The 26,183-nt window shown below is 50.1% G+C and overlaps 2 protein-coding genes and 2 non-coding genes across 5 annotated transcripts; 1 reads left to right on the forward strand and 3 right to left on the reverse strand.

Annotated features, from left to right (window-relative positions):
- Window positions 1-3,419: 3,419 nt before the first annotated feature.
- SERPINH1 (serpin family H member 1) lies at window positions 3,420-9,694 on the forward strand. Of its 2 annotated transcripts, none has more exons than XM_062567459.1 (5): window positions 3,420-3,526; window positions 5,742-6,355; window positions 6,542-6,640; window positions 7,053-7,285; window positions 7,465-9,694. In XM_062567459.1, exons 2-5 carry the CDS (start codon window positions 5,773-5,775, stop codon window positions 7,765-7,767), a joined length of 1,218 nt encoding a protein of 405 aa, XP_062423443.1. In that variant the 5' UTR covers window positions 3,420-3,526; window positions 5,742-5,772; the 3' UTR covers window positions 7,768-9,694. The 2 variants fall into 2 exon arrangements, with proteins under 2 accessions (XP_062423443.1, XP_062423444.1); XM_062567460.1 differs by having other exon boundaries at window positions 3,426-3,526; window positions 5,739-6,355.
- Window positions 9,695-12,324: 2,630 nt separating this feature from the next.
- On the reverse strand, window positions 12,325-18,571 carry RPS3 (ribosomal protein S3). Its single transcript, XM_062567461.1, has 7 exons — window positions 18,481-18,571; window positions 17,686-17,816; window positions 17,333-17,426; window positions 15,974-16,068; window positions 14,879-15,066; window positions 13,407-13,603; window positions 12,325-12,393 (listed from the first exon to the last, which is right to left on the reverse strand). Exons 1-6 carry the CDS (start codon window positions 18,508-18,510, stop codon window positions 13,410-13,412), a joined length of 732 nt encoding a protein of 243 aa, XP_062423445.1. The 5' UTR covers window positions 18,511-18,571; the 3' UTR covers window positions 12,325-12,393; window positions 13,407-13,409.
- Window positions 13,976-14,123, reverse strand: LOC134135770 (small nucleolar RNA SNORD15). The gene has a single exon (XR_009957358.1). It is a non-coding gene; the product is annotated as a small nucleolar RNA SNORD15 (small nucleolar RNA).
- Window positions 15,434-15,580, reverse strand: LOC134135769 (small nucleolar RNA SNORD15). The gene has a single exon (XR_009957357.1). It is a non-coding gene; the product is annotated as a small nucleolar RNA SNORD15 (small nucleolar RNA).
- Window positions 18,572-26,183: the final 7,612 nt, after the last annotated feature.

Below are 26,183 nucleotides of genomic sequence, written 5' to 3' on the forward strand. Positions count from 1 at the left end.
GGTTGTCCATGGTCTTGGATGGGCTGTGGGACCCAGCGAATAGGTTCAACCCACCATCCCATTAAAGGTGAGAGCTGCAAGATGGGACTCGGTGTCTCCTCTCTAGCAGTCACCTTCGTTGCTGGCATTTCTACAGATCCTGTCTGATCCTGGAAAGGAGAAATCCAGCAGCAGTGCTGTCCTGGGTCAGCTTAGAAGATGTTGGTCTCCTGGGTGCCTACAGGAAAGGGTAAATATGCAAAGCTGCTGGAGTTTACACTAAAAAGTCCTGTCCAAAGAGCCTGTTCAACTCCAGTGTTTGGTTTCATCCACACTTGTAGCAATAAAATGCTTTTTAAGACGCAATGAAGCGAGTCGGTACGGGCGCTTTGTCAAAAGCCAGGCCAAGCAGCCAGGACGGCACCAGCCCTGATGTCCTATGGCTGCGCGCGCGTTGCTCCCGGCAGGCTTGGGTGCGGGATCCCAAGACCCACGGGGACTTTTCCCCCGCCCCCAGCAGCTCTCCCAAGCCCGGCAGGAAATCTCCGTCCGGTGTGCCGGAGCACGCAAGATCCGATCCCTATCGAACGCTCTCGGGGCTTTTTCTTTTTCCTTTTCTTTTTTTTTTAATCAGAGTATGTCACAGCTCGGTAGATTTGCCCCTTTCTGAAGCAAAGACTCTCTGTCCCCGGGAAACGTAACCGCGCTCGAAATAGCTCGCGACAAAAGAAATGCAAGTTCTGGCCTGTGCGCAAGCGCGTTTCAAAGCCGTGCTGGAGCGGCGCCCGTGTCTCTTGGCAGCCGGGCCCTCTCATTAAAGGAGCGGAGGAGACGGAAGGAGGCAACTCCCAGCATCGCTCCCCCTTCCCGATCCTCTCCCCGTCCCGCCGCCGGCTGCAGGATCTCCGACGTGGCACTCGGGCAGGAGGGGGGAAGGGAGCGCCGAGCCGGCAAAGCCAAATCCCGCTTGGAAATGCCTCGACGGCGAGAGCCCCCGATGCGGATCGGCCCGATTCCCAGCGCTTTCCCCCTCGAAAACACGCTCTTGATTGAGACAGGGCTGTTTGCAGCCGTCGGAGGTGGAATTTGCACCTTGAGATCGTTAAGGCACTGCAGATGTGTTTTTTTTTTTCTTAGCTCAGAGAAATGCACTGGTAATTGGGGGGATAAATTAGTAGTGGGGGGGCCCATGGTGCCTGCAGGAATAGCGGGCTACACACATCAAAAATCAGGGAAAAAATTGCAACATCTTTGCACTGAGCTGCCTCAAACCCAAAGAACTGCTTTTATTCAACCCCCGTTTCCCCTTATCTGGGCAAATCCACGTAGGACATTTGAAGGCTATTTTGCATTTTTGCAGAAGCAGTTTGGTGCTGGCAGGCACCGGAAGAGGCCGAGATTACAAGTTTTAGGATTTTACTTCTCATTTCACGAGGAAGAACAGAAATTGTGCATGGGAAGTTATTGCCCGGGGGGGCGGGGGGGTGAAGGTGGAGCGATTCAGAGCCCGGCAGAGCGCACCAGCTGCCACCGGGAGTTTAAAGGAGCTTCTCTCCTTTCTCAGTGGCACACGCCGCTGGCACAGGCGAGCAACGTTGCGCCTGCCTTGCACCACGACCGGCAGCGAGAACAGCACCAAGCCTGAGCGCACTGGCTGTCTGCAATCAGTAAATCTTTTTTTTTTTTTTCCTCCATGGCAAAGTAGTGCTAAAGACCAGCAAATACTGCTATAAAAAACCCACTGGGGGGCAAATCCTGATCATTTATGCAGATGCAAAGCCCCACTGAAGGCAAGGAAGCTGCTCCCGATATACCCTAGGGTATGCAACAACGTGATGCTCCAGGTGCCTCAAGGCACCTCCTAGTGAATCCCTCCAGGAAGGAGGCTGAGCTCTGAACATCACCGTCATGATGCCTTCAGGAGCATTTAGGCACGTTAACGTCATTAAAGACTGCAGCGTAAAGTACCTGCTCGGGTGCAAAACGCCAAGGGAACGCTTCGTTCAGGCCCTTCCTCCTCTGCGCAGTCACCCTGGAAAAGAAAGAAAAAAAGGAGGAGGGGAAAAAAAGCCAGGAGCCTTCAGGTTGCTGAAATGACTTCATGTTTGGCACCCACGAGGTTGCCCGCTGATGGAGACCCCTTGGCACTTTGCCCCTGTAACAGCTTTTTTTGTGCGAATTACACAGCGTGGATGAATTCAGCCGTAACACCGGGTACCGGGAAGGGATGACGGAGATGCTCTTTCTCACGGCCAGGAGCAAACCCCTAGCTGGCTGGGACAGACCTGCCGTTATCTGCTCCGGCTGTTATCAAGGTCACGTTGCTGGAAACCACGCTGCGAGCAACATGATCGCCGAGACGCACGGTTTGCTTTGCTATTGTAGCTCCAGCAAGCTGGTTTATAGCAGCTGATGGGTTGGGGTGGCTCAAAGAGCTCCCTCTGGGGTGCTGAGGACCTACTCGCATGGCACCATGAGAGCAGAAAGATGTCACTTTTTGATGCTAGAATTGGCATTCTGGGGAGCTGGGCAGTGAAAAGCTGAGATGATCCTAGTCCAAGGTGCTTGCAAGATGACAACCCAGCTTTGAGGGCAGAATATGCAAAACTGGATGCTATCTTCTACCCTAGCAACAAGCGATATGCGCCGAGACCCCTGTCTTCTGAGGGCAGCGACAAATTCGTGGAGCCAAAACCAACGTTCACGGCGGGGGAGGCGGAAGGAAGTCACACGGAGATTGGAAGCAAAGGAAGATGTGGACAGACCTCAGCTAAACAGCACAACGATGCAGCCTGCCCCCGCCAGCGTGACCACTGGCTCTGCGTAAATCACCGGGTGGTACCTAAAACATTGCCACCGTGGGGAGATGCATGGATGGGTGGATGGATGGATGGATGGTTGATAGATATATTGCTACAAGATACAGACATATGGAGGCTTTCTAGCTGCCCAAAACTTGGCCACCAGGTCACTGCCGAGCCAAACGCGGCTCCCTGGGGGTGTCACCCAACAGGGGACATTTCAGAAGGCCAGGTGTGGCTCAGGCTGCAGATGTCGAACCTTGCCTGCGCTTGCTCTGCTTGCAGCCGGTCTGCGAGGAGGTGCAAAAAAAAAATAAAAATAAAATAAAATAAGCGGGGGGGGGGCAATGTTTGGCTTAGAGGAGCCCCAGATCCATCCCGCTCGCCCGTCCCTGCTGCGAGGGCCGGCTCAGAGCAGCCGGCGGGGGAAGCTCCAGCCGTGCCTGGAGAAGGAGGGACCCCACCAGCACCACCACCAGCACCATCCCCGCCTTGCAGTCACCGGGGGCCGGGCGCTCCGTGCTATTGGTGGGATGTCCGGAGAGACTGGCCGGATCCTCCCCCTTCCTCTCTCTCCCTCCCCGGGCGTTTTGGGGGAGGGTTTCGTGTTTTTTTTTTTTTTTTTTCTTCCCAACTTTCCAGAAGTTTCTCCGCGGCCCCTTATATACCCCCTCCGCGGCACCGCGCGGGCTATAGGGCAGCCGAGCGTCCTCCGCATCGCGCCGTGCCGTGCCGTGCCGCGCCAGGTAAGGCGAGCGCCGGGAGGCGGCTGCAGCAGCCCCATGGGCGGGCGGGGTGAAGGGGGGATATTTGGGGGGGGGGGGTGCAGTGGCGTGGAGAGGGGGAAGATGAGGCTGCCCCACAAGCCGGATCCGTTTTGCCCCTCTTCTGCTAGAAGAAAAACCCTAAAATATCCTTACCACCCCCTCCGCCCTCCAAGCTTACTAGAGGTGCTCGCAGCTAAAGCTGCCCCCGGTGTTTGCACCCTGGACAGTTTTCTTTTTCCAAGAGGTGAAAGAAAGAAAGAAAAAAGGAGGAGCCGCTCGGAGGGTTGCGCGCATGCAGCTGGCTTCGACGAGGGCCGGGATCGCAGCCCGCTGCCGGCCGGGCGGCTCCGCGGGCTGCCACGCTGGCACCGAGGATGTCACCGAGCGCACGCTCCCGGAGCCGTGCCCGGCCCCGTTGCCATCCTAGGTTACGAATTCGGTAATAATCTCCTCCTCCGGCCAAAGATGGGTAAAATCACTCTGTCCCGCCGCGGGCGAGACTCTTCAGTCTACGGAGTAATGAACTTTTTTTGTAGCTGGAGGATGTAAGCGCTGCGGGCTGCGTGTTGCTCGCAAGAGAACTACTCCGTGTATCTGTTTTTCTTTCAGAATGAAAAAGGCAAACGTTGACCTCACTATGAAAGAGTTTCAAGGTATCTTTAGAACTAAAAGGAGAGAGGGAAAAGGAAAAATTAAGAAAAAAAAAACTCTCAGTTTTTAAATGCTTGTCAAACCCGACGCTAAGGCGCGTCAAGGACAGTTTTGAGCCCGTTGCACAGGTCTTTTCTCCTGGGCAGCCAGGACAGCTCTTCCCTTCAGCGGAAGGCATATTCTCCAAAGGATCACAGGATACAAACTCCCTCTTTTTCTGAGGCTGCGTAATCCCAACTCTGGCAGCGGGTCCCTGGTGCAGCCGCCCGGCTCCTCGCTTTGCTGCATGCGTGTTTCCTTCCATGCGTAATCCCAGGGGGCCCTTCGCTTCCTGCTCTCTTGGCTTTAACTCTGAAGCCGCCGTTGCTGCCGTTCCAGTCTGCGCACGCAACGAGCGGCCCGCGAGGCCGGCCCCGAGCAGGGTGGGAGGACGTGGCCGAGGAATGTAATTCCACTGTAGCCCTGGGCGTGATGTTGCCTGCTGCAAAAAAAAAAAGAGGCTTGTTTGGGGCACGGAGGTGGAATTTAAATCCTAGCGATCTGCTATCAGGAAGCTTTGCAGCAGCAGCAGTGTGAAGTCAGGAGGGAGGGTTCAGGGGCAGGTTATAGCCTTGGAGGCAGGAGGTTTGAGCTGCCTTTTGGGTATATTTTTTGCTGTGCGCTCAGTAGAGGAGGAGTCTGAACAACTCACTTGGGAGTAGATGTTTACCCTTGAGACTCACAGGGTCCCTGAAGAGTTTTCAGGAGGGCTTCAGAACTAGCCTGAAGATATACTTAAAATCCCTAGAGCATTTGAGAGCCCTCACTGGGGATGAGCACACTTAGGTTGTGATGAGATGCATCTATCTGGTGCGTGTAGGTGTTGGGAAGGGGCTTTGCTGATGGAGAGGAGGGGTTCACCATCTGCTTTGTCCCCCTGCCTTCCTGACAGAGCTGATCAGAGCCAGATCTTCCCAGGGGACCCCCTTTGACCAAGCTTGGTGGGAGCTCATGTGCTCCATCTAGTGCCTAGAAAGCTAAGCGCTCAAGATACTGAGCTGGAGTCCTCAGAGAGGAATGATCCCTTCTGTACCCTGACCACAGCAGCCTCGACATTGACAGGCAGCACAGGATTACGTGGCCCTCGGACAGCAGAAACATCCTGTTTTTAGCTTTTCCTTACCAGGGCATAGGTCTGACCTGCTACTCTGGAGATAGAAAAATCTCTTGCTCCTATTTCCTGGGCCCTCCCCAGCTCCTTTAATGTAAGTGAATGCAAAGCAATACATCAAAACCTGTTTAAAAGGGAAGCTTTCATTGAAAATGCACAGGCCCAGCATGTCATAGCGCAGCCTGGACTTTTGACACATTAATACATTGGCCCAGGGGAAAAACCTGATGTAGAGTTGGGGTGCTGTGACCACAAGTGAAGTGTTGGTGCATCTGCTTTGGCTCTCTGTCACTGGAGCCTTGGAGCGGGTTTCACTGGAAGAGCTCTTGGGATGTATGAATGCTCCAGGAAGGGTTTGGGTCATGCTAACGGTGGACATTTCTTGCCCAGCAGGTCGCCAGAGGTGTTGGGTGCTACCAAAACCATGTGGAGTATTCTGGCACTCGCTCTCTGCAGCTTTGCTGCAGCTGTGCCCTCAGAGGACAGGAAGCTGAGCGACAAGGCGACAACGTTGGCTGACCGCAGCGCAACGCTGGCCTTCAACCTCTACCATGCCATGGCAAAAGACAAGAACATGGAGAACATTCTGCTGTCCCCGGTGGTCGTGGCCTCTTCCCTTGGCCTTGTGTCCCTCGGGGGCAAGGCGACAACAGCTTCCCAAGCCAAGGCAGTGCTCAGCGTGGACAAATTGAATGATGACTACGTGCACAGTGGGTTGTCGGAGCTCCTGAACGAGGTCAGCAACAGCACAGCCCGCAACGTTACGTGGAAGATTGGGAACCGCTTATATGGCCCAGCCTCCATCAACTTTGCTGATGACTTTGTGAAGAACAGCAAGAAGCACTACAACTATGAGCACTCCAAGATCAACTTCCGGGACAAGAGGAGTGCCCTGAAATCCATCAATGAGTGGGCAGCCCAGACCACGGATGGGAAGCTCCCAGAGGTCACTAAAGATGTGGAGAAAACTGATGGAGCCCTCATTGTCAACGCCATGTTCTTCAAACGTAAGTTCTACCTGCAGTTATTCAGACGAGTGACCCAGCTCCTAGCTTGAGTCCATACATCCCAAATGGAAATGTAAACAAATCCTGGGTCCACTAAGGCCAGCTCTGTTCAGAGCAGGGTATTAAAAATTATGTGAAATTAGCATCCATTCCCATTCTTACGAGCTGAATTTCTCTCTTCTGTAGCTCACTGGGATGAGAAGTTCCATCATAAGATGGTGGACAACCGTGGCTTCATGGTGACCCGTTCCTACACTGTGGGAGTTCCCATGATGCATCGCACAGGTAAGTTGCAAACCTGCTGCTCCATGCCAAGACCATTTGGGATTACACTCGTTTCTGCTCTGTTACCCAGTTTTCCACTAACTGATTCCATGCTTTGGGTCCTCTGCAATGAGTGAGGGAAAACGAAGTGGGGTGTGCTTATTCTATTGATTTTGAGCTCTCAATGAGAAGAGAAAATCCATGCTTACTATGAAGCACTTGGCTGCTAGGAAGAGATCCTAGCTCATTACGCAAGCGAGAGCAGTAGTTTTGAGATGTTGCCAACTCTGCTGGTGCCAGTTCCTGACGCGGTATTGAGGCATCATTGCTTTGCCAGTCAGAAGGCCCAGGGTGAATTCACGACAGGATTGTGGGAAGCTTTACCTGTGCCCTGCATCTCATCATTTGCTGCCTCTGTTTCTGACTTACCAAGGTCTCTACAACTACTATGATGATGAGACAGAGAGGCTTCAGGTGGTAGAGATGCCGCTTGCTCACAGACTCTCCAGCATGATCTTTATCATGCCAAACCATGTGGAGCCACTGGAGAGGGTTGAGAAACTGCTGAACAAGGAGCAACTAAAGACCTGGTCTAGCAAGATGAAGAAGAGATCAGTGGCCGTCTCATTGCCTAAAGTCATTCTGGAAGTCAGCCACGATCTTCAGGTAAAGGTGGTCCTTGAAGAGAGCAAGTAGGCCTTGCAGTTCTTGGGGGGGCAGGGGAGGGAAGACAACAAGGTGCTGTCTATGCCATGCAGCCTCTTCCCCAGTGGTTATGCTGACCATGGATGGAAAGGATTGTAGTGTCATGTCTGGGAGGGTGGCTGACGTCTTTCTCCTTCTAGAAACACTTGGCTGACCTGGGCCTGACAGAAGCCATTGACAAAACCAAGGCTGACCTTTCGAAGATCTCCGGCAAGAAAGACCTTTACCTGTCCAATGTCTTCCATGCTGCTGCACTCGAATGGGACACAGAAGGGAACCCCTACGATGCTGACATCTATGGCCGAGAGGAGATGAGGAACCCCAAGCTCTTCTATGCTGACCACCCCTTCATCTTCATGATTAAGGACAATAAAACCAGCTCCATTCTCTTTATCGGCAGACTCGTGAGGCCCAAAGGGGACAAGATGCGTGATGAGTTGTAGTTGGGATTTTTTTCCAGAGATTGGTTTGTGTTTTTAGTGTGAGGGATTGGAAAAAGGGGAAACACTATTTTGTATCCTTCTTGAACTATGGGTGCTATTCAGACCAGGGTGCATTTTGATGAGAAACCAGCATACACTTTTTACCTCACCCCGAAATACTCTATTGCACAAACCCACCTCCAGAGAGGAACAGGGGAGTCTGGCACAAGAGGGTCACCAGGAGTGGAAGGGAGCTGGCACGCACTGTCTCAAGCTATTGGTATCTTCAGCTGATCAGGCTGATGCTTGGTTCCTCCCTGCACTAGAATTAAGCCTTCTGCTAAGAACCTTGCAGCTGCCATCAGCCCTGCAAAGGCACAAGCCCTCCACCCTTCCATCTGCAATGCTTCTGCACATCTAGCTCTGCCACTTACTTTTCTCCCTTTACTCCTTTACTACCTCCCAGTATCCATGGGGTACTGCACCGGAGCTGCTCTGGTTGCTTTGCTGAAGTTGTTTGTAGAGAAGGTAGGAGTATGCCTCATTCTTCTTCAATCTGAGAACTAAGATTGCATGGAGTCATGCCCTTCTGTCTGGTCTAACTCTGCTCCTGATGATTGTTTAGATGCTTCAGCCCAAGCAAAAGCCATCAGCTCCTTAACTAGAGGGGCATTGCAAAGACAGGTGCAGCTTTGCTCTGCAGCAAACACTCCATAAAAAAGTGGCTCGGAGGGTTAAGAGTGTCAGCAGGGAGGCCAAAGAGCAAATAGGCTCCTAGGGAGTGACAGATGCACCTGAGGGTCCCTTCAGCACTCCTGCAAGTCTGAGGAAATGACTGTGAGTGGCTGTGCTTCACCTCTCTAGGACCGTGAAGGGGCTCTTGGGTCAACATCTGTAGTTAAACATCTTTTACCAAGCAAGCTGAGGAACTTCACTTCTCCTGGTGCTTTTGCATATGGCTGGGAAGAGATTCAGTTTACACTGTGAAGGTTCTCCCAATTACTACCAGGGCTGGTACCCATCAGCTCCTGTAGAAGCCCAAGGGATTCCTGCTGGCATGTCGGAGGAACATGGACCAGCTTTTGCTTTCACTTTGTTTAAATACAAAGCTTTAGAGCTGCCATTGCCTGACTTCCTAATGACCCTTTTTTTGCAGCTCCTCTCTTTTCCTTAATACTTTAGCTCCCCGTTGGCTGACCTGGATAAGGGCACACTGAAAAACAAACCTTGTCATGCACTCGGAGACATTGCAAAGCAAGTAATGACGAGATTATTAACACGAGAAAAAATCCACATACCATAATCTAAATGCCAGTTGTTTGGAACCAGCAAGGACAGTGACTGCACTGTTTTTCTGAGTATGGTTCCCTGCCAATGCATTTGCTGTCAGGTTGCTATACAAGCCCAGTACTGCATCGTTTCAGACCATACTTTGGACTATTTCCACTTATTTATTAACAGTTAAGTCTCTTATTAGGCCTAACCTTGTAGAGCCAAAACTATAGCAACTTACGCCTCCAACGTTTGACCTGACCATGTCTTCTGCAGGTATGCAAGGTTACACAACTGCAGAAAGGGGTACGTGCCCTAATTCACGTAACAGACCAGCAGGAAGGAGAGTTCTGTCCTTAGTCTCTTCCCAGTCCATTCTCCAAGGCACTTTGGGGGAGAGGGGAGGAATCCACAAGGCTGTTGTATCCAAATGCACAGGAAGCCTAAAACTCAAGTGTGTATGCTAGACACTACGCGAGGAATCAGCGCACTGAAACCCACATGCTGTAGCACATGGAGAACAGGGAGGAGAAGGGGAGGGCACGGCAAGAACACAGTGTGGGATATTGTGAATAATTTGCATCATGTGGATGCAGTGTCTGATGGCTTTTATTGTATGTTCTTGTACCACACAATGACAGTTGTGTTATTTTGCAATAAAACTTTTTTCAATGAACCTCTGGCAGTCGCAGTCACCTGTAAGGTTTGGAACTTAGGTAAATTCCTCATCTTTAAATCCAACATACCCTCCTTAATCTGCTATTTATAGATCAAAACTACACTTAATACACAGAACCATATTAATTTCCATGACATTTATGTCATGGGAAAGAGACACTATTAGCAGCTCTGCTTTTCAAATACTCAATTTTTACATTTTTCTCTTGAAGCTTTTAAGTATTCAACATCTTTAATGCTCCACAGATAAGAGGACTCGCTCCCCTCCCCTGCTCTGACATTTAATGGTGAGTAAATGGCCCAGTTAAAAAGAAAGTATGGCAGAACAGGAACAAAACTGAGCTGTTCGCTGCAGGAACTAGCCTTCCTGACCCTACAATCCAAAGCTTATCTAGCTGGGTCCAGTGGAGGGAAGACAGATGACAGAACAGGACTGCAAGAACCTCCACCACGGCTGTGGGCATGCAGTCAGATCTTGGAGAATCCAGCAAGATCAGATCCTGCTGACTTGCGTCCTTCCTTTGCCGGGATTAACCTGCTGCTCGTTCAATCACACTACCTGCATTGTGCAGCGTGAAGCCTCCTTCGGACACGTTGCCTTTCAAACCCTTCCCTGAGCATTGTTCCAACAGAGCAGTGCTCCAGACAAGATTCCCACCATTTTCCTTAACAGAGGTGGGAACATCAAGCAAAACAGTTCATACAAACCTTAATCATTGTGGGATAATCCTTAATGTCATCCTTAACTTCTCCCAACACCGGATGTAGCAAGGAGACACAATGCTCATACACAATTACTTACACAGCTCTTGATCTTGCAAAAAACATCTCTTGATGCTACCAGTGACCTGTACAGTGAGATTTAATAGACAGATGGACCTGTTTGGAGGGCTTTAAACCAGAAAGTGAACCGTCTTGTTGACATGTAAATGACGTGTTGCCATTTGCAACACGGACCCAGTCACATCAGCAGCAAGAAGACTAGAGTGAAACAGAGCACACAAATCTGATTTAAGCTGCTTTGCTGTGTGAATGCACTTTTGTCAAACAGCATAGATTGAACCAGACACTTTGAGAAATGTACAGCTGATCATCTCCTAGCATGTACAGACTTGTAAGAACTTGTACTGAGCACGAGGCTTTCCACTGCATGTCACTCAATTTCATCCTCTTCTTTTGCTTCAGGCCTTCCAGCTTTCACCCCTTCCCTGCTCCTAGGAAGTGGAAAAGCTCCCTCACATTGAAATCAGTAACTAACACTTACACATGTAAAAGCTGCGATTGTTAAAGCTTTCCAGTGAAAGATGTGCACAGAAACCAGCAATCAGATCTCTGAACTGAGAAGGCGACATCTGTTTCTGACAGAAACCTAACCAGCTTCCCAGCCCAGCATCCTGCCAGGCCAGGTTTCCAGGAGGCCTGCCAGGGAAACCGGGAACAGGAAGGCTGACGCTTACACAGGCTGCCTGACAGACCAGTTTCTGATGTAGTCAGTTGGGAACTCCAGTTCAGCGGTTGGCTGCCTAGTTCCTTCAGGGAGGACTCCAGAAAATGGAACTTTGTAAAAGCTGCTCCTGATGAACAGATTCTGCAGATTTACATACAACAAATTCAGTTAATGCAACAAATGGGTTCTGAATTTCTCCAAGTCTCTTTTCTTAATTGTACTGGACTTGAAAAATACATGGAGAAAGGAGCTAAGAGAGCAGAATTCTCTGCCCAAATCTTGACCAAATGCCCGTTCTGATTGCTTCAGCTGTGCTTTGCATTAGTCTACAGCAAATACAAGAGGATCACCAAGAGCAATTAAAACAAGAATGCAACTGGAGTGAAAACATATCCCTGCATACCAGCTATGCATTTTTATAGCACAAGTAGCCTTGTGATCTAATTATCAACTTCTACAAGATCTAATCACATTATCCTACAACCCATTAAAGCCACAGTTATTAATACAGTGACAAATTAATGCACTATCTATTCAAGTCTCAAAGGAAGACAAGGTTTCCTCCAGTGCTTAAATAAACTTGTACCTCAATGCTTAGGATCTAAGTATGAAATCCAAAGCTTAGATGTTCTTTTTCAATAACTTGTCAGCAAACGTCTAGGAGCTTGTCTCATCCTGTATCTCCACCAACCAAGGTTACATCCCCCTAACAGGAGCTACAATGCTCCCATACAGCCTGTAGCCCTGAAAGCTACATACTGAACATGTTTCAGCAATGAAGAAGATGGGGGTATAGAGGTGAAAGCAGCATTTAGTAGAATACAGCAATATTCTGACTTAAGCCAGAAAGATATCAACAATTGCAACTACTTCAGACACTGCTTAAAAAGCTCCCCCTTCTGGAATAACTTGGGAGAAGAAAAGGATTGCTATGTAACTACCAGTTATGAGGACTCCAGGTTTTGGAATGTTATTCACGACCGCCTAAGTATTAGATTGTTGCATTAGCTCTACCTATAAATCAGAATTTTGCCTCCATTCTGTTTAGATCAGGACCTGGTAAGTTCACTCTGAAAGGATAAAACAAGCTGGGGGAAATGCAAAGGAATTCTTTTCACACCAAAGGTGGGAGCAAGGCTCTCCTGGAATACATCTTGCAAAAAAAGCAACTCCACAAACACTGTCTTTTGTGATTTTATTAAGAGATGTTTTCAGGACAGTCAAGCTTCCGGTTGCAGATTGTACAAACCCTACAACAAAAAACAAAATACTGAGTGAGATGGTGACAAACCATTTCCCCATGACCATTCTCCTACCCCAAATACTGGAAAAACAGGTTCCAACATTCAAATAAATAGTAGCTCCCATTTCTTGCATTTCAGCAAGAACCACATTTTTTCCCCATAGGAGTATGCTTTCCTAGTCAGATCCCCTTGTTTCACTGCAGAACTTCCAGAACTCTCCTTGCTGCACACAATGCCAGCTTCAGTCAGAAAATGTCAGATGGCTACACTAGCGGCTAAGAAAGTCTTCTGGGAGAGACGTGGATTTAAACTGCCTCAAGCAAAGGCCTTAGGACCAGTATCTCCTGCTGCTCTAATGGGAGAAAGTGAACAAAGCTTTTTAAAAGCATCAAGTCGTATGTTCTCACCGGGAACAACTCAGTACACATTAAAAGAATTTCAAGCTCTTCATTTGTGTCTTAGAAGCAGCTCATTCAGAGAGACCAGATTTCATATCTTGTTTATTTACTTGTGAAACAAGTCTATACATTGTGCTCAACACATTACTTTGACAGTCAATCCTAAACTGGGTCCCAATATATTTACTGCGTGAGGAATGTATACGCTTGACCCCATGCCGTCAACTGCACACTGCTGTGATACAAAGGTACTGAACCCTTCTCAGACAAATGTCTCAAAGTCACTTAAATTCTTACCCAAGATCCCCAAATCCATGCTGTAGAACACAACATGAAGCAGGGCACTTGGACAAGGATATTCCTTTTCAGACACCTCCTCACATCTTCACTGAAGGGCCTGCTTAGCTGATTTGCTAGTTAACCATGCCTTTCAGTCCAGCCACTGTAATACCCTAAACCCCACTAAGCTGACCACCGCATCTGGCATAGTGCAGCACCTCTGGAGGAAGAGTACAGTTGAATTCAGCTTTTCTTCCCAGCACCTTCACGGTTTTTGCGGTGGCATGACCTTTTCTGCATGGATCCTCACCACGTTAACTCCCATCGCTTGCAGGCACTTACCCCTCAGGCAGTGGGAACTGGCTGAGGCATGGCTGGCTGTTCTGGTTTGCCACCTTTCTGCTCTGAAATAGGGGTGGTGGGCAGAATCTCTTCTTTGGGTTCCACAATGCTGACGTGGTCTGGCAGAGGCTTTTTGGGGCCAATCTTTCCACTTGGGTCCCAAGGCAACATAATCTTTACTTTGATACCCAGTACACCTGCAAAGAGTGATAGGACAATACAGACATGCTCATTTAGCACAAAATAACAAGTATACCCTCAGCAGCGACAAGCCCTAAGGTTACAAAAGAAGTTACCTGCATCAAGAATGTCTCCTGAAAACAATGAATGGATGCAAGCTGATCAACACAAACTGTGCTATAGCTTAAAAATCTAATTACTGTGAATTTACAGTAGTGTATTTAGCTCTATCCAACCCACTGCCTTAGTTAACTGCAGCCTGTGAGAACTGTGATGAAAAAGTGCTGTACCTACAAGTCCTGTTACCCTGCTAATGCTGGTTTTAAACCTTATCCTTTCCGGAATAAACAGGTTCATCTGCCTAGAAAGTCACACTGTTTCTTTGTATCCCTTCTCAGACAAATGCCTCTAAATCATCCAATGAGTAGGACATCCAGCCCAAGGCAGCCTTAGCGCAGCACCACAGAACATGGCACCGACCAGGCTACGCTCACGCGAGGACATCCCTTCTGACTCGTCATCGTATCATCACTGAAGGGATGGCGAAGGATAGTTTTGTATATGCTAGTATACCTACACCAAGCTTTCTGCAGTTAAGTAACGCAATGCCAATTAAGATGCAGAAGTCTCCTCTCGTGTTTTACCAGAGGCAAGGACAAGCATAAGCAGGCTTGGCTGGTTTAGCAAGGAAGACTTGACAGAATAGAGCTATGGAGGGGAAATGTCACTGACATTTTCTTTTTTTTTTTTATGGATCTTGTAGCACCCATATTCTGTCTGCCCAACCCTGGGAGCCAAGAAAACCAAAATCCAAACTGCCAACAGCTTTTCAAACCAGTAAATATGATTGGCTGCCCCAGGCTGTGAGCCTCAGAGACCATGAGACACAAATCAGAGCATCTGGAAAATCTAAAGCCAAGTTTTCAGTTACAAACATTCAACACTAGAAAAGTAGATGACCTGGGATCACTAAACAAAGTCCTGTTGCCTGCCCAAGGTCCCTTCTCTATTTCCTATTCACATAGCACAAATGCAAATAAAGGTCTACTTTAGATGTAATGAACACACTCCACTAAACAGAGTTTAGCCTCAAGAGCTCAAGAAAACAGATATTCAAAAACACTCTACAAGACCAGCAGTGCATCAGTCATGTGAGTTACCACCTCACAGCTGAATAAGGAAAACCTCCAAGCGGCAGGTACAAGATGCCAGCAGGTTGGATTTTCTGGCTCTGAAGTACTGGCATAGGAAATAAACAGCGTTGCAAAGGCATCTGCATCCCAGCCACTCACCCTGCCGGAGAAGGACGTGACGCACGGCTGTGTCGACATAGTAATTCACTGGGTCTCCACTGTGGATCATCAAACCATCCACGAACTTCATGGATTTGGCACGCTGACCTCTGAGTTTGCCGGAGACAACCACCTCACAACCCTTGGCACCGCTCTCCATGATGAAGCGGAGGACACCATAGCAGGCTCTACCGGGAGAGAGCAGCAACACCCACCAGGTTAGTCCCATGGACTCAGCAGGTCTCTCCCAAATCCACATGGCTCTGCAGTAGCATTTTATACCAGATTTCAAGCAAAGACAATCACCCTTCAGTCCTTGTTCGTAAAAGCCTCCCAAACACACACCCATACAATCAAAGCTATGTCAATGCTATGCAAAGCAGCAAAAGTCTCTACACCAGTTTAGCACCCTCAAACCCAGTCTAACACAATTCCTGTGTCTTACGATTCTTGTAAGGCTGTGGGAACAGTGACAAGCGTAAGTTCTCAGGGAGGTGAGAGTAGCTCCGCACCTAAAGGTGACCTTCCCATCCAAATGAAGTCTCGCAGACCATCCCTTCTCAGACAAATGCCTCTACATCATTCAATGATGACAGGACGCTCCTGCTAAAGAACCACACGCAGCATCACAGAACGTGACACTGCAGGTACCACTCAACAGGAGCCACCCCCTTCTGACTCGTCATCTTATCATCACCGAAGGGATCTGAGAAGCAAGGCCACTGTTACCTGAATTCTGTCGGAAAGCCTGAAATTGTGCCTCAATTCCCCCACCCACCATTTATTCACAAAGAAGTAAACACAGGCTTTACCCACACCAGTCACACAACTTTTAAAGTTTGCTTTTGAAATAAAGTATCAAGTAATTATATGAGCCCATCATATGTATATCATATATATACATATATCATATGTATATGAGCCCAAAAGTTTGCATATGGTAAGAGTAATAAAAATATGATCTGCTCTCACCAGGTGTACTATTACTAGCTTCACTTTTCAAACTAAAGACATGTTCGTAAGGGATTCTTTCAAAATGGTATTTGAATGCCAGGATTTCTCACTGCGCCATCACATTTACCTTGCTCTACTTACCGACGCACCGCTAAACCTCCCAGAAGCTTGTACCGCAGGGACTCTGCCTGAGCGATAGCACACAGGCCTCTCGTGGCCACCTTCTCAGCATAGAGCTACAAAGAAAAAGCATCAAACTCAGAAACAAACCTACATTTCAACACACTTTTAATTTAATAGACCACAAGAGCTTCATACTACTTTGTTCTCCTGTTCTTTATATGCAGCTCGATTTGTCTTTCCATGAAACTTTATTCTCAGACACAAGACTTCTTTTAACAACTCTGGTCCTCTGACAGAGTAGACACACACTAATGACACTGCATCAAATGTCAGGAGACCACTAAAACATGCTTGGTGCAGTCTCAAGAGTTGCTGCTTTCAAATAGCCCCAAGACATTAAGTAACACAGAGAAACAAGCATCCAACAAGATCCAAGAACTGCTCTTGTAATGCAGATTTATAGCAATATACAGGATAAGTATGTTTGCTTAGATCACCTGGCAAAAGCTTCAAATGCAGTGTCCCCTTGTAAAGAAACAAGTTTAGCCAACATGAAAAAAAAATCAAACAGAAGAACTGGAGATCTGGGACAGTAATATACATTTAATCTACCATCTCCAAAAGGCCAAAATTTGATGCTTAAGAGGAAGCAACAAGTAGGTAGTCAAAAGTCATCCACAAAATGTTTCCAGAGCTCACACCTCAGAATGCGAGCACTTGCACCTTAAATAAATGCAAGTATTTACAGGAGATGATCAGCAATCTTCACAGTACGTTATGATCCAGCATCATTGGCTGAGCAGAATAAATATAAGCACTATCTCAAACCAGACACCTCCTCTCCATGTAATTTGTTTTAGAGAAAAGTTCTACAGAGGGCACCAAATTTCAAACATCAAAAAGATCAGGGAATTACTGTTGTGCCATTTTACTGTCCCATTACGGTACCATAGTGAAAAAAATCTTTAAAATCCTTGAGCACCAAAATACTTTCTTTATAAGAAATCACAGAAGCACTATGATTTTAATAACAATAACATACAAATGCCAAAAAAAGTTGGTAGACTGACTTCCCACCTCAATATTGATAACAGTCATATTCTTTCTAAAATATTTACAGACAAGTTAAAAACAGTTTAATTGCTTCTCTGATCCTCCCAGTTAGGAAACCAGAGAAAATAAGCCAGACTGACAGCACTCAAAAATACCACCAAAACCAAAACATGCTCTATTTCAGTCCGACACTCCTCTGTGTGAGCAGGTAAAACAGGCCTCAAGTTATCTTTGAGACAAACTGCCTTTCAACTGACACCATCCAGACAGTGCACAAAGCTAACTGCACAGCTCACTTCATACTGTGTTACTGAAAAGTTTTACCTCAACGCTTCCCTCAGGGAAGCCAAACCGCTTCTGCACAACAGCAGTCAGTTCCCGGATGCGGCGCCCCTTCTCACCCAGGACATTCTGAGTTCTGGAAAAAAGGCAGAGTGTAACTGGGAAAGTGTCTCCCATAACTATCCCAAACAACTTCAGGACTAAGCACCTAACCTAGTTTAGGCTGACAACAAGCATGAGTTCTAACACTGCTATATCACTGAAGACCACGTGAGGATTGCTTTCCCAGGTATCCTCTCCTAATAATATTTATCATTTTAACCTGTTCTGTAAAAAAGCAGCATCACACCCAACTTTGCATAGCACTTGCAAATCAGCAGGAACATTTCAGTTACCTCGTAGCAAGTATGATAATCTCTGTCCTCGTTGGAGTGACCCGGACCTCTACTCCAGAGTACCCATCTTCAGCCAGTTCACGCGTAAGAAACTCATTCAGCTCAGCTTTGAAGATACCATCGGCGACAAACTGGAAGCAAACAGACCCAGTCAAGCTCTGCTCCAGCACAAGGCCTGCACACAATTTATCTCTGGAGCTGGGATGCCCGCAGGAATTCATCGCTGGACAGTCCTGCAGACCAGCAGCTTCTCATGCCACGGAGCAGAAACAGCAGTGAGGGGGGACGGAAAACAACGACCTCCTTCGAAGTTCCCCGAGGCAATTCACTTCCAGCAGCTGGGCCCGCACCGCGCTGCAGCCACACTGGGGCTGAGTGGCGGTATCACAGCTGAACGCGGCTTCGTGCGCTTCGGTTATGAATTTGCCTAACGGGTCGCATCCCTCAGCCTCCTCCTCGCACTCGCGCTGCGCCGCCGTGTCAGAGCGATACCCCCGACTCTCCCCCCCCCAAACTAGCCAGGGCCTCGCACCCCCCAACCTCTTCCCAATAAAAGCGATAAAAACAGCCCGGTTTAACAGCTTTTCGCAGCGCCCCCCCCCTTCCGTGCGCCTCCTTCCCTCCCGCCGCCATGTTCCCCGCCGGGCGGCCGGGCTTCATCCGCCGCCATCCTCCCGCCGCCGCCCACTCCACCCCGCCCCGGCGCGGCCCGGGGCCGCCTCCCGCGCGGCGCGGCCCTTATGGAGGCGCCCCGCGGCCGCGGAGCAGCGGGGCCGCCGCCGCCGCCGCCTTCACCTTGCGCTTCTTGGAGATCTGCACCGCCATCTTGCGCCGCGCCGCCCGGCGGAAAGGAGGGAGCGCGGCCTGCCGGAAGGGCTATATGTCCCTTCCGCCGCTCGCCATTGGCCCCGCGCGGTCACGTGAGGCGGCGGGCGAGGGTGCCCATGGGAAACGTAGTTTTCCTCTCTGCCTGTGGCGCGGCCATCTTGGGTGGGAGTTGACCCCGGCGCTCTCGGTGGGGATTTCCCCCCCCACCACGGCTAAACGCCCTGAATCCGCATTAAAACGGCCACCAAGCCCACAGAAACGCATAGGAGGGTGGGAAACGAAATAATTCACCCCCCATCTTGCTGTTGAGGGGCCACCTAGGAAGTCCTCCTGTCGCAGCCACCCTTGCCTGGAGGCCAAGATGGCGAGGTGGGCTCCAGGGTGGGCTGGAGGCGAGAGGGCCATGCCTGCCCAGGCTGGCGCCGCTTTTTATGGGAAAAGAGGGCAATGAGGAGGGTACAGCTACAGGCCAGGGGCAGCAGCCCAGCAGTGGGGCCATCAAAGGTTGGGAAGGCGCTTTGGGCTGCCCCCGGGGCCTTCCGGCATGCAGGAGGCTGGGACGGGGCTCAGGTAGCTGGCTCTCCCAATGGGGTCTTATTTTGTCTTTTTTAACCTCTCCGCTACTTTCCAGTATTCGTAGACAAACGAAACGTCCCTTCTTTTGATCCTGAGAGGTCTGTGAATCTTTCTCAGAATCCACAAAAGAGAGGAAGCTCGGCAGCTGCCGAGTGACATGTTGTAAGCCTGCAAACTAGGAGAAAAAATGTGGAAAAATCACTATTTATTTCATTTTAGACTGCTGCTGGCATGGGGGGAGGAAGGGGGGCTGTGAGGATATGCTGTCCTACAGGGCGCAGCTCCCTATGCAAAAGCAATAAAGCCGTTCCTAGCCCCCTCCAACCCGTAAAGCAACTTTCCAGGGAAGCACTAGCAGCACTTTGCTGCTCTGGGATGCTGTATTTCCATCCCAGTAATTTGCTACTTTAAGTAAATTTTAACAATACCAATCAACTATTTATACTTAGCTATGAATGTGGTTTATAGCCAACTATAAGTTGTTCAAATGGTAGTAGATCTTTTCTATGTTTTTGCAGCATCTTGAGCAACAAGGTTGTTGCCCCTAGGCCTCTCTGCAAAACAAATGATTAAACAAATAGTTTAATTGTTGTTTAGAGGCAAATATATCATATTTTGTTTTGCTTTTTCCCTCTTACGACAGTATCATCACCTCTGCAGAGACAGCAGTTACTCCAGGTTTCAATTAGTAACAGCGGGATGCGATTTCTTACTTAAGACTTCTGTGGTGGCTAATGGTGGGGAAAGTGGCAAATATGACTCCAATTTTTTAAAAAGGCTTCAGGGGACATAGGAAACTAAAGGCCTTTGGTTGTGCTGGGTAAATTAGTAGAAAATAATGAGTAGAATCAGTACATAAAAATACCTACAGGTTGGTGGGTAAATATAATCTGTTTGGGAAGATTCAACAAAGGGAAGCCTTGCCTTACAGATCTCCCAGAAGGGAGCCAACAGAGAAGTGGATAAGCGTGAATGGATTAAAATAGTCTGTTTGGTTCCCTGTAAGGCTTCTTTTGGAAGGCCTCACCAGAGATTTTTACAGAAAGTAAAAGGCCATGGGTGAGTGTGGGAGCACTGGGCAGCTCTGGCTACACAGAGAGGTTCTTACAGAGATGCTGCAGCGATTTGTGCAGGTTTAGAGGGCAGGTGCCTTGGTGTGCTAGCATTGTCAAGCCTTCAGGGTTGGAAGACCATGAAGACCTGGGTCTGAATGTCTGGGAAATATAAAAGCCAAATTAAATTTGGTAGAAAGATATACAGAGAAATGCATTGGGGGAATGTCTCCCTACTTCCTCCCCAATTCATGTGTCCAGCGAAGGGCTCTGAGCTGACCACTACCAGGACAGAAACCAGGGGCTACATAGACAGTGCCTGCTCAATGCCCAGAGGGGGGCAAAAGAACAAACCAAATGTTAAGAATTTTCAAAAAAAGAAGAAATTGGAAATGGTCATTTCTGTAAATAAATCACTGCTGTGCCTGCATTGTGAGCAGTGGGTGCGTCTGGTCCTCCATCTCTAAAACGGTAGAGAAGAAAAGGGAAGAGGGTCAGAGCAGGGCAGGAAGGATGTTCACAGGTCTGAGACAACTTCTGTATGAAGAAAGCTGAGTAGGCTGAGACTCATCAGCTTGGGAAAGATAAAATGTGGCTGAGATCTACTAACCCACAGAGGCCTAGAAAGGATGGGAAGGAAATGACTGTTCACTGTCATCCCATGAAAACTAAATGGAAGCAGTGGGAGCTAGGTTTGATACAGACATGTTTGCTATAGTTTCAGTTTTCTCTGAAAAACTGAAGGACGGAAATTCTGGACTAAATATCTTCTGAGCCAGTATGGCTGCTCTAATGTTTGTAGGTAGGTGACAGCAGCAGGTTAGGGCTAGTGGTGGTTTGAAATTTAGAGGGTAGACCAGTGACCAGTCCCTATCTCCCCACCAAGAGAGTGTGCCACCACCATGGCAGCAAGGGCTGGTCTGCCTGGCAGCTATCTCCTGGACTGCCCCCGTTTTCTGGCTTTCTTGCTCAAAGTCAATGAGTAAAGGCCAGGTTCCCGTAATCGCAAACGATGTCACTCCAGGAACTGCCAGTGGAACCTCTGCTCTGGAGCTGGCATCAGACCTCAAAGGGATGATGAAAAGCAGAGTGAGACCTCAGTCACCCACTTGACTCCACTCCAGGGAAGGTTATCAGGGCATCTAGCACTGCCAAGTCCTTCTCCAGCTGCTTAAGCTCTCTCCCAGGGATAGGGTGGCCACATGGGGACAACCTCTGAGAAGGTCCTTGGCCTGAACCCTGCCCAGAAGGGTGCGAGTGGCCCGGGCCAACCCCCTCCTGCTGGGGCCCTTTTAACAATGTCAGTACCTAAATGATGGTGTTTCAGTGCCTGTGGATGGTTCTGGCACCGTTTTGTTGCCTAGTTGAGACCTAGCCAGATGAGCTGTGCAGGGAATACCAGTATGACCAGTACAGTGCTGTCGGTAATGCACCCCACCTTCAAACACCCATCCCCAGCATGGCCCATGGGGGCAAGCAGGGATGCAGCAGTGCTTAGAGGAAGCAGCGCTCTTCTTTGCCAGGGAAAGGACTATTCTGCCACTAGATGTCAGACGCTCTCCAAGTGGAAGAAGGTTTCTGTTTCCTCCTCATCTCCCTCCTTTCTTCTTCCCGAGGGATTTATTTGTCCAGGACTTTGGAGATAGCTGAGACGCTGGCTTCTTCCCTTTGGTCCTTTCTGAGCTGCAGAAACAGCACCTGATCTCACATGTCTTTCCAATGGCCCCAGCTCCCTCTTCCCTTTCATTTCCATGCTCCTTGAGCGCCAGCTGCAACTCCTCTCCTTGGCCTCTTGCAATGCTGGTCCCAACAGCGACTTCCTTTTGGCCAAAATTTGGAGCCACAGCACCATCAGTTTCCTTCAGGTCTCTGCCCTGGGGATTGAGGCTGAGATCAGGCTGGGCGGACCAGGGATGGAGCTGGGGAAGTGCTGGGGGTTCAGGGCTCAAACTGGACTTCTGTAGCATGGATAGGGATACGCACATAGGAACTGTGTCGACTCCTGGATGCTTTTCTCTGTCAGCATCACTTGCTTTAGAAATCCCCTGGACACAGGCCAAGCCAGCTCACATCCAGAAGGCAAAGGTGTTGGGCCATCCCTGAGGCTGCATAAATTGTCTCCTATATTTTATCCAAAGCTGTAAATGCAAGGAGTTGATGTGGCTTAAGACATCCTGGCAGTAACCACCCGCTTTGATCCCAGCTCTAGGGAAGCTGTATCAGCTGCTATCACTCGCCCAGTGACTCTGACCCTGCTGGGCTGCACTTCTGCTGTGTCCGCTGGTCTCCTGTGTTTCTCCCACATAAGGCTTCAGTTTCCTCCACACCGTGGTTTCTGACCTGACCCTCTCAGAGATACCCACTCAGCTTCATCCTCCAAAGGAGCTGGGGGCCATTCAGTCACACAGAGCCACAGCAGAGCTGCCTCTTGAGTCAGGGAGGAGACAGGGGATTTAGAGGAAATAGCAAAAGGGGATGGGGCAGCTGCCTTACCAGAAGATGTAGAAGTCAATAAGCCAGAGACATACCTCAAACATCCCTAACCCAGCTGGATGGACTGCGGGACTGACCAAGAAAGCATTTCCATACTGCACCCAAGGGAGAGTGGTGCACACGCGAGCTCTCCTCCTGCCCATCAGACATGGTCCTGCTCATCTCAGACTTGAGCTGAGGCAGGAGAAATCCCAGCTCTGAGGAAGAGTTTCCTTTTCTTCCAGTCTGGTGTCAGTATTGCGTTTTTCCTGGCGGCAAAGAGGCTTATAGGAACTCTCCTCTTTCCTCCCTCACCCCTGCCTGCCCCTTGCTCCCCCCCAACCCACTTCCATCCCGCTGTTTCTGGAGCCTGGCTGTAAATCAGCCCCCAGAAACAGTCCAACACAAACACACATGTATTTCGGGGGAGGTTATTTAAAGCCCTGCTCGTTTTCCCTGCTCCAGCCCAGCTCAACAGCCGCCTATAAGCACCAAGGAGAGGGCAGAGAATTGTGGCAGGGGGATGGGGACAGGGCCAGGCAGGAATGTCCTGCTTGAAAGACTCAGCTCCCAGCCCACGAAGGAGGCCAGGACTGGGGCAGCACTTGGGAACTCACGGTCGCAGCCTCGGCCACAGCAGCACTGTGCCGAGTTGGGGAGATCGTCTGGCCGGATGTCAACATCTGCATTTGCAGTCCTTGCTTCAGAGTAACATCAGATGGTAAGACACTGACTTTGGAGGGGTGACCGGGAGCTGAGGACATCTCTATGCAGGGAGCCAAGCCCAGGAGCCTATTAACCAGAGTGTTTCAAACATTTTTTCAAGAAAAGGTGCTCTTGACCATAACAAAATCCACCCATTTGGTCTGTGCTCGTTTCCTGCTTGGGTCCATGATACAGGGCAGGTTATGAGCCTTCATGAACTGAGAAATATCTGCCCAGGAACTTCTTTCTGTCAGGCTGAGTTCACCCAGGAGGGGCTGAGCCAACATATTTCTGGATCATATAAAAGGAAAGACACAGCATTAGCAAAAAGCCTGGCCCTGACATGCATTGCCTTTTCTATGTCCTATTAAGGAGAAACTATGTGTTGTGTCAGCATTTCAGGGTCAGCATCAACAACCAAAGCTGGGGTCAAGCTGCACCTTCGTACAAAGCTGGGGCCTCGATGGCATTACAGTGTTGAGGGAATGTCCCCTCTCCCCCCAGACGTGGCCCAGCTCAGCCAGCAGGCTCCAAAACATGGCCTTCACAACCGGAAAAATTTCAGTCCCTTCCACAAATAGCAACGCGGGATTCCTCCGTTGGCTCCATCCATCCCCAGCCCAAGTGGGCCAGTGTTGCTCTCCTCTGCTCCTGAGATGAGCAGGAGGACAATGAAGCCTCCAGGCTGATGTTTGTGGCCAAATAGAGACAGAGTCGTTTCAGCTCCATCCCCACACAAACACAGACCAGCAGCAGCCCAGAAAGGCTGTGAACTGCCTACCCCCTCACTCCGGAGAGCTCAGATACAGCCCAGCAAAGCGAAGGGTCCCAATGACACCAGCCAGCAGTTTGGATTTGCAGAGAGCCAAAGACTTTCCTCCAGGATGCAAAGGGAGCCCATCCGCTGCTGTAACTAAAGGACATTCAACTGGGAGTGGGGCTGGGAGCCCCAAGGCGGGAGAGCAAGAACAGTGCTGACAGAGATGTAGGCATGAACCTGACCATATTTCTCTCCTCCCTCCAAAGCAGCTCCCGACTTACCCATGTTGGAGGAAGACAGCTCAGCCCAGCATCCCTGTCCAGTGCTCTCCTCTCCCAGGGGGCAGCCAGAGACCCTCAAGCTGCTGGGACCGAGCGAACCCTCCCAGTGCTTGGCCAGAGCTGCAGCATCCCAGGGGCATGCATGTATGTAACCTAGACTCAGGCGTCTCCTCTGCTAACCCATGTCCCATGCGATGCTGTGCCCACTGAGCATGTCTATCCCTGCTCGGTATGAGGGAGCTCAGGGCATCGCTTGGGGTGGCCACAGACCTGCAGGATCCTCATGGACAGGGTGGTAGGGGGACTCTGCACGGCATTTGGGCACGGTCAGCTAGGACATCTGGGGCTGGGGAGCGACAGATCACAGGGAAGGCTCCTTGTACCATCCCACTCCATCTTATAACCCCCACGAGGCAGGCAGTCATCACTTGGGTTTCCAGGCACCGAGGGAGTAGGGGAAGAGGTGGCCACCCCTGCAGACCATGGCTCCACTGTCCTGCTGTCCCTGTTTCCCTGCCGCGCCGTTGTGCAGAGCCAGCCACGAGAGGGCTGCCGTGCTGCAAGGGAAGGAGCTCCCTTTGTCCGCAAGGCCTGCGGCAGCGGGGGAGATCCTTGGCCTTGCGGCAGCAAAAGAAAAAAAGAGACGAAAAACCAAGGTGGGGAGGGCTGGCTGCATCCTGCGAGCATCAGCCTGGGGTGGCCTCAGTGCTCCTGCACCCTCCAGGAGCATTGCTCGCTCCCTTTAGCTAAATCAGGGCAGTCGGGAAGATGCCAGCAATCCCAGCTCTGCTGCAGGGCACATCTGGCTCCACCACCGTCTCCAGCAGCACAGACACCCCCATGCCTCAGTTTACCCCTTGCAGAAAATGTGCAATGCTCCTTCATGGTGCCTGTGCCCTCAGGGTGGCACTCAGGACCTCGGATTAGGCGCAGTTGACTGCCACGACGATGTGGCCCACAGCTTCAGCTCTGGTCCTGACAGAGGCTCAGCCTCTGCTGGGCTCCTGGCCCACGAGGGAAATTGCCGATCCAGTGCAGAGGTCACCGTGTGGCTCTCCTCCCCGCCTGCCCTTGGCATCTACCAAAACGGCCTCAGGAACGTGAGTCCTGCAAGGGATTTTCTCCAGCAGGAGAAGAACCAGCAGGGAACCAGGGATATAGCGCATCTTTTATTGATGGTTTGCCGCTGACATCTTTGGCTCCTCCTGGCTCCTGGCAGTGAGCATTGCCGACTGCGCGCATGGCACCGGCATCTGGAGCCGCCAGCATCAGTGAGCTGCACGGGCAGCATCCGGCCCACGGCCCCAGTATTCAAACTGGGGCTTTTGTCGCCGTCTTGGCAGCCCCCTTTTCAGCAGGGCCCATTCTGGGTGGCATTTGCACTGCAGAGCCGAGCCGGTCTTCTCAGATCCCCTCTCTGGCATGCAAAACTTTGATCTCCTCTTGTACTTGCAAAATAGGCTCCCTCTTGCCAGCGTCGGCAGGAACAAACGGAGGGGACAGAGGAGAGAAATGTCGTGGACGGCGTGTTTGGATGCACCGCGGCCTCCCCTACATCTCCACTGAGGGCTGCTTGCTGGTGCCGCAGTGGGATTTAGTGCCAGGTTTCCCCGCTGCGGGGGGAAGCCGGCTCTGAGCAGGTTCGGGAATCAGGAGCTGTTCTGCCTCCCCCCTGCTCCTTTCATTCCCCAGACAGCGACATGGTTTATGGCAGCCAAAGCCCATTGAACAGTCTCAATTAAGCCGGTTTCCCTGCGTTTTCGCCCCAGGAACCTGGCTCCTGTTCAGAGCATCCAGGAGGGGCTGGCGGCCTTTTGCAAGGAA

Source organism: Rhea pennata, chromosome 1, assembly GCF_028389875.1.
Source record: "Rhea pennata isolate bPtePen1 chromosome 1, bPtePen1.pri, whole genome shotgun sequence".
NCBI classification, from domain to species: Eukaryota; Metazoa; Chordata; class Aves; order Rheiformes; family Rheidae; genus Rhea; species Rhea pennata.

Coding starts and splice junctions, on each gene's coding strand:
- SERPINH1 (XM_062567459.1), top strand. CDS start 5,773: ATGTGGAGTATTCTGGCACTCGCTCTCTGCAGCTTTGCTGCAGCTGTG. Junction 6,356..6,541: donor CAACGCCATGTTCTTCAAAC/GTAAGTTCTACC, acceptor TCTCTTCTGTAG/CTCACTGGGATGAGAAGTTC. Junction 6,641..7,052: donor TCCCATGATGCATCGCACAG/GTAAGTTGCAAA, acceptor TGACTTACCAAG/GTCTCTACAACTACTATGAT.
- RPS3 (XM_062567461.1), bottom strand. CDS start 18,510: ATGGCGGTGCAGATCTCCAAGAAGCGCAAG. Junction 16,069..17,332: donor TCCCTGAGGGAAGCGTTGAG/GTAAAACTTTTC, acceptor TTTTCTTTGTAG/CTCTATGCTGAGAAGGTGGC. Junction 15,067..15,973: donor GGAGGTTTAGCGGTGCGTCG/GTAAGTAGAGCA, acceptor CTCTCCCGGTAG/AGCCTGCTATGGTGTCCTCC.